Genomic DNA, 20,774 nt, shown 5'->3' with positions numbered 1-20,774 from the left:
GACACTTAGGTATAACTGTTAAGAGAAGTTTTCGTAGCGAGCTCCCAATACATACGTAGTTTGATCTCATCAGATTATTAATAAAACTTTGAAACTAAATATTTTAATAGAAATCTAGCAAAACCACAGACACAGATAGTTCCTAGAATTTATATCATTGAGTTTGGTTTTCATTTGAATATTTTAACTAATCAAACTACGTTTATTTGGAGTGCATAATAAACTTAAAAACTCATTTCTATGCTTGGTTCGGAAAAATAATTCTACTGAAAAGAGTCAGTAAGAAACTCAACTTATGAAAGCTAATATTATTTTAACAAACCATTAGCAAATTGCAATGGCAGTGGATGGTCAGGCTATGTTGATTATAGAAGCAATGGCCGCTAGAACCGGAAAATCAAGTGTAGTCACAGAATAAATAAATAGTACCTGAAGTAGGTACTATGGTGTACTACGAGTATTGGTCGCCGGTATCACATCACACTAATATAAAGATGAAAGTTTGTGTGTATGTATGTGTGTATGGTTGTTACTCTTTCACGCAAAAACTACTGTATGGATTTGGCTGAAATTTGGAATGGAGATAGATTATACCCTGGATTAACACACAGGCTACTCTTTATCCCGGAAAATCAAAGAGTTCTTACGGGATTTTGAAAAACCTAAATCCACGCGGACGAAGTTGCGAGCGTCAACTAGTAATATTATAAAGGCAAAAGTTTGTGTGTATGTATGTATGTTTGTTACTCTTTCACGCAAAACGTACTGGACGGATTTGGCTGAAATTTGACATGGAGATAGATTATACCCTGGGTTAACACATAGGCTACGCTTCCAACGCTAAATTATCCGTAGCGAGGTCGTCATCCCAACGCTTATTTATTTGTACGCGGTCAGAAATCAATCCGAAACTATGACTAACACTAGTGAGCCAGCTCCTTAATTAAAAAAAAAAGAATACTAGCCATGTGAATCATGACTAACATTCCCCTTTCCCCTCCAACTAAGCGTAAAGCTTGTGCTAGGAGTAGGTACGACAATAGTGCAACGGGTGGGGTTTGAACCGCCGACCTTTCGGATTTCAGTCCGCTCCCGAGCTATTGAGGCTTGATTTGATGAAAGATCCTTAATTTGGCACGTCACACGTGTGGAAAACGAATGCCGCCTGAAACCCATCAGATCAATTAACTAATGTGTTTCGTGTCACCTTTTATAAAGCCCAATACTGCTTCTTATTTCTTACTCCATACGGTCCATATTTGAATGCTGTACGTAAAGATGAACACGCATCGGGTTGCGCCGCATTTCTTTGAAGCGGTCATCTCGTATTGATAAGGACCATTGATGTAGGAATGTAGGAAGAATCTATCTCTTGACGATATTATACGCATTTTGTGTACTGAAATCCATAACCATACTTACTAAATAAATAGATAAAAAAAGTAAAAGTTTGTCTGTATGTTTGCCTGCCCATGAAAATCAGTTACAGGCCGATTCACACCAATTGCGTACACGTGACACGTGCGTAGTGACGGGTAATATACCGGGTTACGCATACGTCCACGCTTTACGCAAGCGGTGTGCCATGTTTCATACAGTTCCATACATTACAACGCAATGGTACGCGCTACGTCTACGTTTACGCAGCCTATGTGAACGAGCTATAAAAGCTTTTCCTTTAACCGATTTTGATTTTGTTTCAGAGATAGCTTACACCCTCGAGGACGGACTAGGCTACTGTTATCTTGAAAAATCAAAGAATTCCGACGGGATTTAAAAAAATTTAAATCCAGGTGGACTAAATCGCGGGCATCATACTAGAGTCACTAGAGTATGAAATAAAATGCCGTATTTTTATTGATATAAGGATTGTCTTAATAAAGAGCATGCAATCATAACTTTATAAATAAATAATTAAATGAAACGTTTAGTTCATCATCATCATGTTACAAACACACGAGCAATATTTGAGTATTTGATCTCAACAATTGGCGCAATTATGTACAATTTAAAAAATGCTGTAAGACCAAGAACTGGCTATACTAGCTAAATAGCCCTCTTATCTCCTTAGGTTATCTAAAAAATAAATACTGTTACGAACGAAAACCTCTGAAAAGTTTACAGTGAAAAGAGTTTCAATCAATACTATAAAACCTCAGTTATTCATGCTTTCAAAAAATGTTTTCAAAATAAAAATAAATATGAATAGAACGTATTTTGAAAGTTCGCATTTGTTTTAAGTCGATCCGTCTAGTTGGTCCTGAAAATATTCCGGTCGGTGAAAAACTGGTGAAAAACGGGTTTTATTTAAGGAAATAATATTATTTAAAATACTTAGGTAAGATGAGAGAAATCGTGCATATACAGGCTGGGCAGTGCGGCAATCAAATAGGAGCAAAGGTGAGTTTCATCATTACAGATACAAGTTAGGCCTTGCATGGCACCTGGTAATAAGGGATGATGCAATCTAAGATGGAAGTGGGCTAACCTGGTATGTCAGTTTTTATTAAACCCTTACCCCTTTAGTTTCTACGAGGCATCGTACCGCTAAATCGCTTGGCGGCACGGCACGGCTTTGCCGGTACGGTAACTAGCCACGGCCGAAACTCCCACCAGAAAACATAACATATTCAAAGTGAAGACCTAAGATTATTAACATTAGGGTTGCATTTGTAAAGCGCTGTATCTTCTATCCACATGCATTTTGTATCTTTTATCTTACGCTTCAGCGAGAACGCATTTTATACGCAACAACTTCGTATGTTATACAATTTATAACCTAGCATTCGAAGCTAATGAAGCTATTATCAGTGTAAGAATTTTTGAAACAGGATGACTAGTTTCCGAGATATGAGACAGATAAACCGATAGACGTTGACGAGAACATAGATCTCATATGGAGACTTTCACACGTCACAGTCTTGGGCCGCCAAATACAGCGGTTCCTTGCGACTCGTTTGATGTCATAATGTCTATGTTTAATACAAATATTTGAAGTACCATCGATTTAAAATTTTCGAATAAATCATAGCCTACCTAAATTACATAGTGACCTAAATTGAACTTGTCTGATAAGTAAATAATGAGATTGGAGTCATCAATAACTTCACATTTAAACGAATTCATCAATTATTCATCGAGTGACATTGCTACAATTTGAACTGCCACAAAACCTTGGTAACAGAAACGTCACTAGTACTAGAAATTGATTTTATAGGAGGAAGCAACCTTAACAACTAATAAAAAACTGGTTAAATACGAGTCGTACTTGTATACGAAGGGTTTCGTACCATCGTGCAAGTTTACACTTTTAAAATTCAAAATTCAAAATATTTATATTCAATTAGACTTTTACAAGTTCTTTTGAATCGTCAAAAGCATCTACCACTGGTTCGGAATGCCTTTCCTACCGAGAAGAACCAGCAAGAAACTCGGCGGTTGCTCTTTTCAAAGATTTGATATACAATATTATGCCATGTATAAAAGTAATTGAAGTCCTGCGCATTGCTGGAGCGAATTGCAGGTCATATCCACGCTTTTTTATCATTTACATAATCTTAATATACATGGCGGTAATTTTGAAATGTACTTATTTGTTTTTTTTTATATTATTGTTGTTATAGCAGCAATAGAAATACACAGTATAGGTGAACGTTTCAACTCTCTATCTTTCACGGTTAATGAGATGCAGCCCACAGACACAGAGACGGACGGACGGACAGCGAAGGCTTAGTCCCCCGCTCCCGTTATCCCGTTGGAACTTGTCGGATACGGAACCCTAAAAGCTATGCCAGCAGTGAATAGATGTTCTTGTATAACAATGCAGTAACATAAATCTTTCATTTCCAGTTCTGGGAGGTCATATCGGACGAGCATGGCATCGATCCAACTGGCACATACCACGGTGACTCCGACCTTCAGTTGGAGCGTATAAACGTATATTATAACGAAGCAACCGGAGGCAAATATGTACCGCGAGCCATTCTGGTGGATCTTGAGCCAGGCACTATGGACTCAGTTCGATCTGGACCTTTCGGCCAGATTTTCCGTCCAGATAACTTCGTCTTCGGCCAATCAGGTGCTGGTAATAATTGGGCGAAAGGACATTATACTGAAGGAGCAGAATTAGTGGACTCTGTCCTTGATGTTGTAAGGAAAGAAGCGGAAGGTTGCGATTGTCTTCAAGGCTTCCAGTTAACCCACTCACTTGGCGGTGGTACAGGGGCAGGATTAGGAACACTTCTAATTTCAAAGATTAGAGAGGAGTACCCTGACCGAATCATGAATACATTTAGCGTTGTCCCGTCCCCAAAAGTGTCTGATACTGTTGTCGAGCCATATAATGCCACACTCTCTGTACACCAGCTGGTAGAAAACACTGATGAGTCTTACTGTATTGACAATGAAGCTTTGTACGATATTTGCTTCCGAACACTGAAACTGACCACACCTACGTATGGAGATCTAAACCATTTGGTATCGGCTACGATGTCTGGTGTTACCACCTGTCTGAGATTCCCCGGTCAATTAAACGCTGATCTGCGAAAGCTTGCTGTGAATATGGTTCCATTCCCTCGTCTCCACTTCTTTATTCCTGGATTTGCTCCACTAACGTCTCGTGGCAGTCAGCAGTACAGAGCTCTGACAGTTCCAGAATTGACACAGCAGATGTTTGATGCAAAGAATATGATGGCTGCTTGCGATCCTCGCCACGGTCGTTACTTAACTGTCGCTGCAGTATTCCGAGGTCGTATGTCTATGAAGGAAGTCGACGAGCAAATGATGAACATCCAGAATAAGAATTCTTCGTATTTCGTTGAATGGATTCCAAATAACGTGAAGACAGCTGTATGTGACATACCTCCTCGTGGTTTGAAGATGTCTGCAACATTTATTGGGAACTCTACAGCTATTCAAGAGCTGTTCAAGCGAATTTCGGAGCAATTTACGGCTATGTTCCGACGTAAGGCATTCTTGCATTGGTATACTGGTGAAGGGATGGATGAAATGGAATTTACTGAAGCAGAGAGCAACATGAATGACCTGGTGTCAGAATATCAGCAGTATCAAGAAGCTACGGCTGAGGAAGAGGGAGAGTTTGATGAAGAGGAGGAAGGTGGTGACGAGGGAGACTAGACGTTTTGTTATGATGCGTTTTGTTAAGATGTTACTTATTATATTATGTATTTTTAATTTTGTTTTATTACAGTATTTTTTATTGCTATGATAGTTTTGATCCATAAAATTCTATAATATAATCTTAATCATAGGCATAGTGGTCCAAATTTGAAATTACTCCTTGTTTTGATAGGTAAATATACTTAATGCACTTATAAATTTTGAGGAAGGTCCCAGCTTGTTGTTTCAAAAGTACGATGGTACTTTTGAAACGACAGTTAATACAGTCGCGATAGTTGACACATGGCAAGTCCTTTCTCAATCATGCACTATAAATAGATTTCCTTTTTATTGACATTTTACCGTAATCGAATCCTAGGCCTGGGGGGAGGCTATGGCCGTAGCTAGTTACCATCCTAGCAGCAAAATCGTACTGCCAAGCGATTTAGCGGTCCAGTACGACGTGTAGAAACCGATAAGGGGTAAAGATATGGGTTTAGTAAAAACTGTCATTCCTCTTCCAAGCGCCATCTTTCAAGTTTTACTACTTTTTTGAAGTTGGTTAAAAAGGGTGCGTCATTAAATATGACAAAATAATTCATTATTTATCAAAAATCTTATTGATCTGCTAAGTAAACATCTTCACATCGCTTCGCTTCAGTGTACGGTATCCTTACAAAACTGAAACTTATTAATTTTCAGTCCACCTTTTTAGTGACAGGCTTATTTATGTGTTCTTAATGAATGAATTAATGAAATGATAATAAATCCATTACCACTCATTTATTCCAGTATAACCCAATGTAAATATTCATAGAAACGTGGCAATTCCTGTAACTTTAAATACGCTCAGCGTAAAATCAAAAACTAAATCCGTAACTCCACTAAAAGCAAATTAATGTAGCGCAGAGTTGAAACAGGCTGTATAAAGGCTTTAAACATTGAGTTATTGGCTATATAGAGATGAAAACATCGCACATCAGGCGTTAAAATAGGATCCTTACCTTCTTTAGAGTTCCGTACGTCGAAAAGAAAAAAGGAACCCTTATAAGGTCACTTTGTTGTCTGCCTGTCTGTCTGTCATGTCTAGTCTTTCTAGTCTGTCTAGTCTTCGCTATGGGAGTTGAAACAGGCTGTATAAAAGCTTTATCGATTGCTCTCTCTCTCTCGATTGCTTTTATACATGGCATAATATTGTATATCAAATCTTTGAAAAGAGCGACCGCCGAGTTTCTTGCTGGTTCTTCTCGGTAGGAAAGGCATTCCGAACCAGTGATAGATGCTTTTGACGATTCAAAAGAACTTGTAAAAGTGTAATTGAATAAAAATATTTTGAACTAGCTGATGCCCGCAGCTTCGCCCGCGTGGATTGGTCAGATCCCCTGCAGCATCAGGATTGAGGAGTTGGAATCCAAATTTTTTATGAAACAATGTCGCAAAGTTCCTCTATCGATTAAAAAAGAAATGACGCAAATCGGTTCAGAAATCTCGGAGATTTCGGTGTACATAGGTAGAAAAACACAACTCCCTTCTTGAAAGTCGGTTAAAAAAGTAGCCTATGTTACACCCTGGTCAATCCTCTACTTGTCAGTGAAAATCCCGTCAAAATCGGTTCAGCCGTTCCGAAGATTAGCCTTTTCAAACAGACAGACAGACAGACAGACAGACAGACAGACAGACAGACAGACAGACTGACAGACAGACAGACAGACAGACAGACAAAAATTTTAAAAACGTGTGATTCAGTCATGGTATCGTTCAAATAACCATATGACCTTAATATGTGGTAGTTATTTCGAAATTACAGACAGACACTCCAATTTTATTTATTAGTACAGATTTGTATTTATACAATAAACTATAGGCTATATAGAGATGAAACACTGGTTCCCACTGGTGTATCTGTCATGTTGAGGCTATCTTGTATGGCATCACCTTTATCACTGCCTCTAGGAATACGACAACTCTATGGCGGTATAAGTATAATTGAGGCCGCCCGGTGAAAATATCTTTGCTTTCAAAATAGCTGAGATTCGTATCGATCCGCGAATGAATGCACGGTTCGGCTTTTGAATATTCTACTAAGTTGGATCTCCACACACATGCGACACGACTGTCTTACTACAAAAAAATCATATTAATCATAAGTTAAGTTTTAAGTAAATATTTAGGTATTAAGTTTCATTTATTAGTATTAGTATTTGTATTTTATTCGTATTCATCCTGTGTACTGTGTTTGCGCTATAGCTATAGTCAAATACCTATATAAGTATAAATCAATACATAGTACCTACTTATAGTAGATAAACTAAGTTAACCAAAAGCCAACTAAGTATGTCTGTTTGACAGCGCTTCACAAAAAGAGCTAAACATATTTTGTTCAAGTTGTCACCAATAAATACCATGTCTCTTGTATACGTATTTCTCATCATCTGGCCGAGCGTGGATGGGGAGACTTCGCACACCTTTGAGAACGTTATGGAGAACTCTCAGGCTTACAGGCTTCCTCACGATGTTTTTCTTCACGTTAAAACAAGTGATATAGTCTTCACCAACGTCGAGTGACGTTTAGTCGAGGAACAAATTGGTTTTACTGATGACTAAATTGACGTTTGTGTAATAAGACCGTTAGTCTCTAGTGTGCGCCAGGTATACTCTACATAACTGCTTTCTGTTTGCCCATTGGAGGAAATACAGAGTTCCAAATACAGCTTCTCTGTATTTAAAATTTAAATAGATGCTACTTCAATTAAAACTGAGTTGTTAAAGGTCAGTTGATGAATCTATAATAAACAAACTTAGTCTGGTCTGGTAGGGTAGATCTGGTGGTCTTCGGTCCTGGTAAGCTAACATGCCACTGATACCTAGCAACTGCTGAGTTTCTTGCCAGCTCCTCTCAGTAGAACCTGCATTCCGAACCGGTGGTACAATCACAAACGTAGCATAAGAGACATTATCCTAAATAAAAAAATTAATTTTGATTTTGATAAAACTTGCCGCGAGCCAGTTAGGCGTTCCCGTATGATCCTGCGAAGAAACCGATTAGGGCTATCAGTTAGATAAAAACTGGCACACTTCATAGACAGAGTACAGACAGATAGACTAGACAATTTCTATCAGCATAACTCATAAGTATTCCATTTTACATGGTAGTGTGTTGAGTACGGAGTAGATTCAAACGGCACAACACCATTACATATGGAAGTCCCTACAAGAGATCTACGCGTACGTTCAACAATGGACGTTTATCGGACGATAATGTTACCTGACAAATCTGTATTCCGCCAACTCCTAATTTTTCCGAATATATCGACCAATGTTAGTGTATTTACTCATGTTTTTATCGACAAATATGTCGATATCATACAGCTAGCTACGTAACCATGTTAACATAACGTAACATAGTATTTTACAAAGCTCGCTAGTATCGGCACAAAAAGGCCGCAGGCTTGTTCATGAATAATGAAATAGCGCTTGTTTACAGATCAATTTGATTTATTAGGATAATGTTTTTGAAACGCTTTATTAATTATTTTAATTTCGAACGAGCGTGCGCGGACTCACATTAATAATTTTCACGAATATGTAATACCTCATTTGAATGGGAACGTTTTGTACAGTTTCGAATATTTTGTTGTTTTGTTACATTTGACTTTTAATAACAGTTTAATAATGTTAATTTATTGAAACCCAATGGAAATCGAATGAATTATTTAAATTGGCAAGGATTAAATATGGCATTTTGTAACACTAAATATTATTTGTAATACCTACACGCGACGTACTGATAGGGAGCTATGGAAGATTTTTACAGTAGGTATTAGGTAACTCGATTACTAAGCCTCAATAGCTCAATGGTTATAGAAACGGACCGAAATCCGAAAGGTCGGCGGTTCAATCCTAGCCTGTTGCACTATTGTCGCGCCCATTCCTAGCACAAGTTTTACGCTTAGTTGGAGGGGAAAGGGGAATGTTAGTCTTGATCATAATGACTAATATTATCTTTTTTTAAACTTCCTTCTTTTATTCGTATCCAGTAAATACCTAATTTACATATTATGATCTCAAGTAATTTTAAGGCTCTTTAGGCATTGCATCCAATCCGAATCTGATCCAAGTCCAAGTAAACTCAGGTAGGGCTGTAGATTACTTACCTCCAGGTGAGATCGCAATCAAGGGTTATCTGGAATAAAAAAGCGGTCAAGTGCAAGTCGGACTTGCAACTGAAGGGTTTCATACCATCCTACAAGATATACCTAACACATTTATGTAGAACTTTGCAAGTTAATAACGGTCTGCCATCTATATGTGGTTTAGTGAATTAAATTTTTCGTGAACACATTTAAAATTGTTTTTTGTGTGATATAACCACAAATTAACGGTTTTCGGATTTTTTCCTTTACTTGCGCTATAAGACCTACCTACCTGCCAAATTTCATGACTCTAGGTCACCGGGAAGTACCTTATAGGTTTTTTTTGACAGACACGACAGACGGACAGACGGACAGACAGACAAACAGACAGACAGACAACAAATAATGGGGATAATGTAGATTTCTATCAAGTAAAATTTTTTTAGAATCGTAGCATATATCAGTAGCGGTTTTGCAGTCTTGGGCAGTCCTAGGCTCCATGCCATAGTAAGTAGGTACCAGTCACCACTTTCACAGCACCTATCATGTATAGACTACATAATGAATTTACTTTATATTCATCTTTTATCACATAACCTTTATCAGTGAATTGTTTGCCACGATTGGCTGTCCCTAATATCCGGCCGCCCTAGGCCCGGGCCTACTGGGCCTTAAGGCAAATTCGGCACTGCCGGCAATCATTCAAAATTACAAACTTTACCTCTTTATATTTTAGTGTAGAAAAGTAATAGGGTTTTACGGTCTTTGTCTAAAAATAATGTAAAAAAAACTCTGGTCAGTTAACATGGAACACCACTGTAGGTTGATTGACTGTTGATTGAGAATTAATAGCCTGGCCATGCATTCCAAACACCCATTCTATATTTATGATGACAAAATTTCGCTTTTATCGCTTGTAGCCTCACACGCAAAAAAGGCGAAAACATAATATTACCTACTGTTTTTTGGTAAAGTTAGATACTTTCGGGCAAAAATGAAGAACGTGTTACAGAATTTTTGGGAACTCCGCGCCCTCACCGATTTCGAAAGATTCTACTCAACCGATGCTGGGGTGAATCAGCTAGTAATATTATGAAAATCTCATAATCCTTGCTATCACCCTGGACACAGTTGACGACAGTTCGGGAACTTCTAACAAAACGTCGAGGCTTCGACGTCACTGGCAGGCGTCAAATTTTAGTACATTTGACGCAGATAGCCCTAAAGTAGCCCTATTTTTCTTTGATTTTACGTCACCATAGCCTTACTATAGCCTTATAATTGACATATTGTGGATTTAGGATCAAACTGAGAGTTCCCTCACTCTAGTTCACTCTGCCTTAGTCTATAACAGCTAGTCCAACATTCTTCTCTCTGGGCTGGTTTCCGCACTTAAACGTTTCCGTCTGTTGTGCGTGAAGCTAGTCCAACATATTCCGATAGTATAATGCGAGTGAGTTTAACCGTTAGTATAATATTTTGGTTTTAATTTGTACTAAACCAGTTCTCTCTTTTTCCAGGGCCTGGTATAAAAGGGACGATGGCGATCCTGAACTGTCTCCTCGCGAGGCAGCTCTGCTTTGAAGACGCATCCTGCTCCGCCATCTTGGAAATCATACCGCGCGTTTGTGGATCTGAACTTGGTAAGCTTCACCTGAACAATAAGGCCTACGCCACACTTGACGGCGAACTTGCGCGTCGGAACGCCATTACATGTTATTGCATATAAATGACTAAAGGACGGAACAGACGCTGACGGAATGGCCGATCTTCCGCGTAGTGTGCCCGTTATTACTAATTTATATGCAGTAACATGTATTGGTGTTCCGACGCATATTTCGGCGTCGGAATTTCCGTCCAGTGTGGCGTAGGCTTAAGAATATTAAAGTACTGACTTATGCCCGCGACTTTGGTCGCGATGGTCTACACAAATTCCAAACCCCTATTTTACCCCCTTAGGAGTTATATATTTTCAAAAATCCTTTCTTAGCGGATGTCTACGTCATAATAGGCTATCGCATTTTAGTGGGCTGTCTCTCCTTTATTCTTTTATACTGGAGTCAATTCTGATGTTTATCTCTAAAAAGTATCTACATCTTTTTCTGTTTAATATTGTTAAAAAAGGACGGAAAATTAGTTTTAGACTCTAATTTGAGTACACTAATAAATTGAATTAGGTTAGTCTGTTTCTTATTACATTGGTAAGAAAAAGATGCGAATACTGTTAAATTTAGTTGCGTTCAGAATCAGCACCATTATGTGACCGATAGATATGGCAATATATAATAAATAACTACTAAATAATAAAAGAACCCCCGACACAAAAACCTCTATAATACTAGAAAAGAGCTGATAACTTTCAAACGGCTGAACCGATTTTCTCCGATTATAGCTAACAACACTCTCGATCAAACCACCTTTGAACCAAAAATAAACTAAATTAAAATCGGTTCATTCGTTTAGAAGCTACGATGCCACAGACGCACGTCAAACTTATAACACCCCTCTTTTTGGGTCGGGGGTTAAATACTCCAGCCAGTTTCACACACAAATCAAGAGATAATCTCTTGATCTTGTCTCAACAATCGTATAACATGCTAATAGCTTATGCATACAACTTGGACGATTGCCGAACTGTCATACATAATTGACTCGTACATGTATGTTCCAGAATATTAACCTATATTATGTTAAACAAGATAATGCCCGTAACTATGTCCACGTGGAAACAGGTTTTTTAGATCCTGTGGGAAACCTATAGTTTTCCGGAATAAAATGTATCCAATGTCTGTCTTCGGGATGCAGTCTATCTCTGTACTGAATTTCTATACAAAAAATAAAATAAAGATTACTTTGAGTTGTTATCGAAAAGGGCGCGCTTCGGTATTATCAGTGTGCGTTTCGCTTTAACCTATCATAAGCACCTGTAAAACCTACACTAGATATGAAATAAAAGATATTATTCTTATTTAATACTATAATAGATGTCCGCTACTTCGTCCGCGTGGATTTACGTTTTTAAAAAATCCTCAAAGTAGCCTGTGACTTGTGACAGACCCAGAATTTAAGCTAACTCTGTACCTTTCATCTAAATTGGTTGAAGAGATGTACCTAAAAAAGCTAGCAGACAGACAGACAGACACACTATCGTATTTATAATATTAGTATGGAATGGATAAATCGGCTTGCGAGCTACTCTGTCCTAATGGATGCCTTCAAAGCCGCACAGTGGCCGCGCTACACCCGTGCTGCGGCCGCGCGTCAGTTTATCGATCGAATTTTGCAGCGCTGCAACCGCGCTGTCTCCGCGCGGCCAATTTACGGCAAAAGAGGCGCCCTTAGTGTTACTAAAATTGTAGGTAGGTAAATACCTGCATTATTCTTTTAACAGGGCTCTCTTCGTCACTCGTTTCATACAATCGTAGTTCCAATTTCATTTGAATATTAAGCAACCAAAGTCCATGAAATTTTGCGGACATATTCTAAAAACTAATATCTGTGTCTGTGGTGTTTTAGATTTTTCTAAAAATATGCAGTTTTAAAATTACAGGGGCTCAAAGATTTGTATGAAAATTTTTAAGACCGCGTAACTTTGAAAACGAATATTTTAACAGAAATCTGGAAAACCACAGACATAGATATTAGTTTCTAGAATATGTCTGCAAAATTTCATGGACTTTGGTTGCTTAATATTCATATGAAATTGGAACTACGATTGTATGAAACGAGTGACGGAGAGAGCCCTCTTAACACGTGGCAGAAAAATTGAATATTTTTTGTGTTCATGTACCTAGATACAATATATCAAGTGTGCAAGCTACATTATTAAAAATAACAAGCTATTGTACGTACAGAGCTCTCTTAAAACTTAAAACTACTTTCGTTATACGCGAAATTTTGCCTTTTGTGACTAGGTCATATATTTCTGAAATTCCCCGACATACAAATTGCAGAAAACTTTAGAAATTTAGATTTTTATCGCACACGTGTTTCCGTGATTTTCAAAAGTTTGACTCAATAATCCGCAGTGTAGGTAGACCCCATTCTCTCTCTGCGTCGTATTCCTCATTGCTGAGGATCGAGACCTCTTTCCATTAATTAGCATTGTAGGGCTTTGTTGGGATAATAATGCGGTGGGTTACCAAATCCTTCCGCATACAATTTGGCTAAACGAAGATGATATCAATTCTTAGGTTTTTACAAGTATTATCAGATATGTTAATGGTTAAGACGTCCGTCTTCTAATCTGGAGGTCGAGGGTTCGATCCCGGGCACGCACATCTAACTTTGCGGAGTTATGCGTCCTAAGCAATTAGATATCACTTGCTTTAATGGTGAAGGAAAACATCGTGAAGAAACCTGCTTGAGAGTTTTCCATAGTATTTTCAAACGTGTGTGAAGTCTGCCAATTTACTAGGCCAGCGTGACCTTTTTCATTCTGAGAGAACTTTTCTCAGTAGTGGGCCGGTGACTTGCTGATCATGTTGATGATCTAGCTATTCCAAGTCCGTGGTTATCTATACTAATATTATAAAGAGGAAACCTTTGTATTTTTGTATGTTTGTATTGAATAGGCTCAAAAACTACTGGACCGATTTCAAAATTTCTTTTACCATTACTTAGAGGAATTCTTCCGAATCCGTATAGGCTATATTTTATCCCGGAAAATAGAAAAAATAAACGTCCACCCGTGCGAAGCCGGGGCGGGTCGCTAGTAAACTTATAACATTTGTGTCAATCGGGTGGAAATAACAAGCACCATCAATCATTCAACACCTACTAAACTGCTAACATGATAAACAGAATTCGACGGCTTCCAAGAAAAAGAACCTAGTAGAAACTGAAGAATAGTTAGTACACGAATATGTTATCAAGTATAGCACGAGTAACAAAAGACGGTGCAACAATAGGTGGCCGATATCACACATACGAAAGCCATTTTGAACCCTATCACAACGGAACACGGCTTAGAATGAAGTACTTCAAAGCCACCGACAATAGGGTAGAAGGAGGTCAGGGGAGCAATAAGTTTATTCAATGTAACTTGAAATCAAATATCGATTTCGCCTCTTTATTTTTGGAACTTTACAAAACGCTTGGAAAGGTGTTGGTGTCGATCCTATTATCCAAGTCTAGATATTTTTATTCGATTCACCTGTTAGATAACTACTTATATTATATGTAGGTTGTATTGTATGCATCGTGCGATATGCACCGCCCGCCCTCCCACTGCTAAACAAGCAGGAAAAGGAAAGTACATTTCGCCCCGAACGGTTTCGTAGAGGATTGAGCATTGTATGGTCTACTTCTCCTGAGGATGCTCCGGTATCGGAGCGAAACGTGCGTCGAGTGGTTTTGGGATCTGTGTGATCACTATGGCTGGTAGTCCTGCGTGGTTGTGGCGCACCACCAGCAGTGGCGGTGGTCGACTGGATACTCATAGCCCAGCGACAAAACTATTCCAACTATACATTCGATCCTCGTTGCTCGCTAACTCGTTTTTAACCTAGATTTTAGCTCAACTTGTTTCTCGCCATTCGTTGCGGACAATTGCTCAAGTTATGGTCAATAACTTACTAAAATTGCTTTTTGTCTTAAAGAAACAAAGAAAGGAGGAACAAAAAAGTACCCCAAAGAGCTCTTATTGTCACTTTGAAATCTCATAATTCACTCAAGACATCAACCGTTTCTTTGACAAATGAATGTCGCTTGAAACACGTATTATACTCTACTCGATACGAAATTAGCAGACTCCTTTCATGTTAAAGTAGTCTCTGTTCCACCATAATCTCTCTAGATATCTATATAATATTTCGCTCCCGTGGGAATTTCGAAAAATTCAGCCTTATTTCTAATCTACATTATAAAGCGGTGATAGCCTGGGCCTCCTATCCGGGGAGTCGGGGGTTCGATTCCGGGCACGCATCTCTAACTTTTCGGAGTTATATACGTTTTAAGCAATTAAATATCACTTCCTTTAACGGTGAAGGAAAACATCGTGAGAAAAACTGCCGGTGTGTGAAGTCTGCCAATCCGCACTTGGCCAGCGTAGTGGACTATGGCCTAAACCCTTCTAGGTCCGAGAGGAGACCTATGTTCAGTAGTGGGCCGGTGATGGTGATGATAATGATGATTCCTTGTCTGCATTATAAAGAGAACCTCAATGCAAAATTCCAGCTTTCTAGGTCCAGGAGTACGGGCTGAGCTTTGATGAGTTAGGCAGTGAGTGAATCAGGGCTTTTGATTTTAACCCCCGACCCAAAAGAGGGGTGTTATACGTTTGACGTGTGTATCTGTGTGTCTGTGTATCTGTCTGTGACACCGTAACGCCTAAACGAATGAACCGATTTTGATTTAGTTTTTTTTGTTTGAAAGGTGGCTTGATCGAGAGTGTTCTAAGCTTAATCTAAGAAAATCTGTTCAGCCGTTTGAAGATTATTAGAGGTTTTTGTGTCGGGGGTTTTAAAATTTTTAATTTTAAGTTATTACTGTATATATGAGTTAATGTTTTTCGTGTGTGGTACCAGCCAGTATAGATGCAGTGTGTACAGCTCAATTTATTCTTTTTCTTATTTCCAGCATATTCTCGGGAAAAAATTAAAAGATAATTTTGTTTGATGAACTCTATAATAAGTTTTCTATCAGCATATTGCAAGTTCAAAAATGAAACTTATCAAGCACGAAACTTTATTGTTTTAAAAGCTCTTTTGAATCCCCAAATGTCTGTTCTCTACCTTTCATTCGAGAAGTTACTAAAGCCCGCAAAATACTCAATAAAGTTTCTCGTAAGAAACTACTGTTTCCAAAGTAAAATAAGTGCTAAGTTATTACGTTATCTCTTTAGTCTTCACTCATAAAGAAGAGCAGAAGCAGTGGAGTAACTAAAAAGAACCCCATGTAAATTCATGGGATGGTCATTCTTAAGGTGCACGAGACGGGTTTGCCCGCGAAATTCTTTAATTTGGTTTTTTGCAATTTGATAACTAATACGACAAAGTAGGTTTATGGCATTCTAATAGCGCCGATGGCAGTATCATATCCACAGGTTTATGTTAAAATCTTTACTTGAAAGTGTCCAGTTTAGGAAATTAGTCAGAGTATCGACTAATTTGTGAGTATGTCGCGTCAAACTCATAATTTGACTAATTTTTTAAACTGAACACTTGTAAGTGACGACGGCTTAACGTGTTTTTCTAGCATGGGTATAGTAAAAGACCTGGAAAGTGGCAAAGGCTGCTTTTTATCCCGGAAAATCAAAGAGTTTCCACGGGATTTTTTAAACCTAAATCCACCCGGACGAAGTCGTCATCACAGCTAGTTTTAAAATAATATCCAAAAATATGAAAAGCTAACCTGTGGATACCTAATTTATTCTATCTACTTGTGCGAAGCCAGGGTCGAATTGGTTTATTTGACAAACAAAACAGATAAGTGCTTGGAAATCATTATCACTTCTTACATTTCAAGCCCCTAAATCTTCCAAAAACCCGAGGGAAGTTTGTCTATTATTCGGTCCGCTAACGAAATTATCACAGCCAAACCAAGTTTTCTGTTCTGGCATCATAGAGTAGTCTTATTACTAGAGTGCCAAGCAAAATAGACTTAACGTCCTGGAATTTCTAGACAAGATAGGGGCTTATTTAGGGGAACGTACAAACGGCAAATATACGATTTTTGAAAATATAAATTTTACAAATATAAATATTTTTATTCAAATTAACTTTTACTAGTACTTTTGAATCGTTAAAAGCATCTGCCTGCACACTGGTTTGGAATACCTTTCCTATGAAGAAGAACTAGTAAGAAACTCGGCTGTTCAAAGATTCGATTTACCTGCAATAACACTATGCCTTGTATGAAAGTAACTTTTACTATCCTTTGTCAATGCTTCTAAGTTTAGTTTTTATTAGTTCCAGTTATAAATCCATACTTCCATACTATAAATGCGAAAGTGTGTTCGTCTGTCTGTCTGTTAGCTTTTCACGGCCCAACAGTTTAACCGATTTTGATGCGTATTTAGCTGTTGATGAGTTAGCTTACATCCCGGGTAAGGACATAGGTTACCTTTTATACCGAAAAATCAAAGAGTTCCCACTGGATTAAAAAAACCTAAATCCAATTGAATGAAGTCGTGGGCATCGTGTAGTATAGAGGCATCAAAAGCCATTTCTGCACCCCATATCATATATTTAGGTTTTAAGGATCCCTTTAGTATATCTCCAAACCCTTTCTTAGTGTAGGTAGGTCCACTTTATAAAGATTTGCTACTCTATGATCTAACTCAATGTCTAGCGCCCTTATTTTATCTCACAATCTCTATAATACTCGGAGGGTTTCGGGCGAGTCTAAGGGCACTTGAGGCTGGCCTTGCTAAGGACCCTTAAGCCAGATTTATCCCGCAGAATGCGTAGTACGACCATTTTATGAAGTAGGAATTTTATAATGGGCATTATCGTTCATTACATACCTATACTTCTTTGCCTTTGACTGGTCTGTGGGCTAACTTGATCTTGCGATCATGAAGTCCCAGGTTCAACCTGTGTCGGCTCAAAAAGTGATTGGCATTTTCAGTCAAGAAAGTAGCAATAGCAGCCTTAAGAAGCTGGCGATGTTACAACCTGTGCCTCGGAGAGCACATAAACGGTCCTCCGCCTGATCTATCTCCGATCGTGTCAGATTGCCATCTAATCGGAAAATAAGAGTACCTACACCCTTGTTCGAACTTTGTGCATACACTTGTAAACTAAATGTCATCTGCGTAGCCGTAGATATACCTAGTCTGTATTGAGATTGGCTGTAATTGCCGAAATTCGGTCAGGAGAAGATTAGGTATTATTAATTTTTATGTAGGTAAGAAACACCGAAAGTAAAATGATTTATCTATTTAATGCAGATCTCGTATCAATTTCGCCTTAATTTAATGAGTTTGCCTATGTACCTACTTACATTCTATATGTATTTTTTATGTAACAAAACAAAACCTACTCAAGATCCCTCAAGCCAAGAACCCTCGCGAAGTTTTTTATTAATAAAGTTGAATAAATGCGAATGTCGGATGATCAATATAATAAATCGCCTAATTTCAGTTCCTCCCCCTTGACAGTGACAAGTCGTTTGAAACACTTCTAATTGAGACGAATGCGGGGGATACATTGTTTTCCACCTTTAAGTACCAAGATCGCTTCGGTCTTTGTTTTCCACAAACAAGGATTCTTTTCACGTGAAAAATAAGTTCAAGGCATTAAATATTAATTAATATATTAATAGGTGTTTTAACAGCAATGTGAGTACTAGATTTGTAATAATTGCTTCAAAATCGGCCCAAAACATAAAAGCAAAAATATTTTGACCTCATTTCTAATAAGCCAAATTTAGGCTTATTGCTTAGGTGTTAATTTTATTTTACAATAAATATTTTTGTTCTCATTAAAAAAACTGGCCACTTGAGCGATATCATTTTGTTCGTAAGCTGTCATCTATACCTAAAATCTTCTTATATCAATGCGTTTTAAGAAACGCTATGAGCTAGTATTGTTACCACAGATTCCCGCTATTGTCACAACCGATGGATGTCTAGATCTAGGATCTGCTTTAGGTCTATTATCATTATATAAAAGACAGATAACCACTTATTTGCGCTTCCATATTGTCCAAAGAGTGACAGGAAAAAATCGTTACTATTCACAAGCTATGACAAAGAAGTAGATACCATTTTTGGAATACCCTTTCAAGCCGCGGTATCACATATCAAATACCGCATTAAAGCCGTCCTGAAGAGACCTGTCGCCCCACACAATAGGCAAGAGGCTGACGAGGGACCGCCATTTTGTCACGGCTAATGCTCTCAAAAATTTGAACACAATATAACGAATATCCCAAAGATCAGGACTACATGCCTACTTAATTGACCAAGTCTACTTGATTGAAATTGCACTTGTCCATCCATCTATCCGTCAGTCAGAGCCTTATAACTTCTGAATTACTGAATTTAATTACTTCAAATTGAAACATAATGTGTAAATTAATAGGCTTCAGTCGAATATTGAAAAAAAAAAAAAAACTTTATTTTTGGGAGGGCTCTGATACGAAATGGGTGGCTTTAAAGTGGAGATTGAATTCGACGCTATATATCAACAAGTGTAAATTAAAAATTTATAACAACCCCGACAAGTGAAGGTTACAGTAACTAGACAAGAGCTGATAACTTTCAAACGGCTGAACCGATTTTCTTGGATTATAGCTAAGAACACTTTCGATCAAGCCACCTTTCAAACAAGAAAAACTAAATTAAAATCGGTTCATTAGTTTAGGAGCTACGATGCCACAGGCAGATACACAGATACACACGTCACACTTATAACACCCCTCTTTTTGGGTCGGGGGTTAACTATCTTATGGGAATAATTATATGGGGTACCGCGAGGTCTCAGTTCGGGTCGAACCGCTATTATGTTAGAAACAGTCTAAAAAGCACAAAGCTCTATTATTTGTCAATGCAACTAAAAATAACACTGCATAAGCATTTGCCAGGTACCCACCTTTAATAAAATTCGGAACCGCAGTAAAAAGTAATTAGTTTAATGTAGCATACACGCGAGGGAAGCCAATCGCTCCTCCGGGAGGGCAATATCAGCCCTTGCACAAATACATTGAAATGTATTTTTAACTGACCTCAATAAGGAGGTTATAAAATGTTAATATTTTGTAACAATATTTAGTTCAAAAAGATATATACTAGAACAATGAACCTAAAACTAAAAACCCCAAAAAAATATAATATGTATAATAACTGAAATATATTATTTTTAAAAAAAATCCAAATCGGCCCAGGGGTCTTTGAGTAATCAGGGAACATACATAACAAATAAAAATTAAAAAAAAGATTCTGACGAATTGGGGACCTCCTCCTTTTTGTGAAGTCGGTTAAAAAGAGTCCCTTTAGGCGGAGTTCCGAAGATACTGGCAGTGTTCCCCCTTTGAATAGCTAGACTAATTCTTTGTAGTAGCTGCCAGCTCAATTTTATAATCCATCCTACTTGAGGTTATGTATTCGATCCTTGAACCATTGAACCGATTTTAATAATATTATTTCACTATCGTAATTTACTTAGTTTTGGGAAAGTTTTGATATATAGGTGTCTATCTACCACACAAGTGAGTTATAACTTATAACGCTCGATGCCTAAATCTACGTGGACAAATTCACGGATATGGGCAAGTGTAAATTAAAAATTTATAACACCCCCGACAAGTGAAGGTTACAGTAATAACTAGAAAAGAGCTGATAACTTTCAAACGGCTGAACCGATTTTCTTGGATTATAGCTAAGAACACTCTCGATCAAGCCACCTTTCAAACAAAAAAAACTAAATTAAAATCGGTTCATTAGTTTAGGAGCTACGATGCCACAGACAGATACACAGATACACACGTCAAACTTATAACACCCCTCATTTTTGGTCGGGGGTTAAAAATATGTTTTTTTAACCATAATGTCTTGTAGCCTTTACAAACTTTTAATTT

At 38.0% G+C, this 20,774-nt stretch overlaps 2 protein-coding genes across 2 annotated transcripts in view; both read left to right on the top strand.

Moving 5' to 3' along the window:
* The window catches only part of LOC123877248, a 107,847-nt gene that overhangs the window by 45,555 nt on the left and 41,518 nt on the right, over nucleotides 1–20,774 (top strand). The window contains 1 exon segment of the mRNA XM_045923807.1: nucleotides 10,772–10,894. Within this exon segment, the coding sequence (XP_045779763.1) occupies nucleotides 10,772–10,894 (123 nt within the window).
* On the top strand, nucleotides 2,219–5,193 carry LOC123877253 (tubulin beta chain). The gene is made up of 2 exons (XM_045923823.1): nucleotides 2,219–2,400; nucleotides 3,850–5,193. The coding sequence occupies exons 1-2, from the start codon at nucleotides 2,344–2,346 to the stop codon at nucleotides 5,134–5,136; spliced, it is 1,344 nt and encodes a 447-aa protein (XP_045779779.1). The 5' UTR covers nucleotides 2,219–2,343; the 3' UTR covers nucleotides 5,137–5,193.

This window comes from Maniola jurtina, chromosome 23, assembly GCF_905333055.1.
Source record: "Maniola jurtina chromosome 23, ilManJurt1.1, whole genome shotgun sequence".
Classification (NCBI taxonomy): domain Eukaryota; kingdom Metazoa; phylum Arthropoda; class Insecta; order Lepidoptera; family Nymphalidae; genus Maniola; species Maniola jurtina.
Note: the sequence above shows the minus strand (reverse complement) of the source record. Positions and strands in the feature narration are given on the sequence as shown.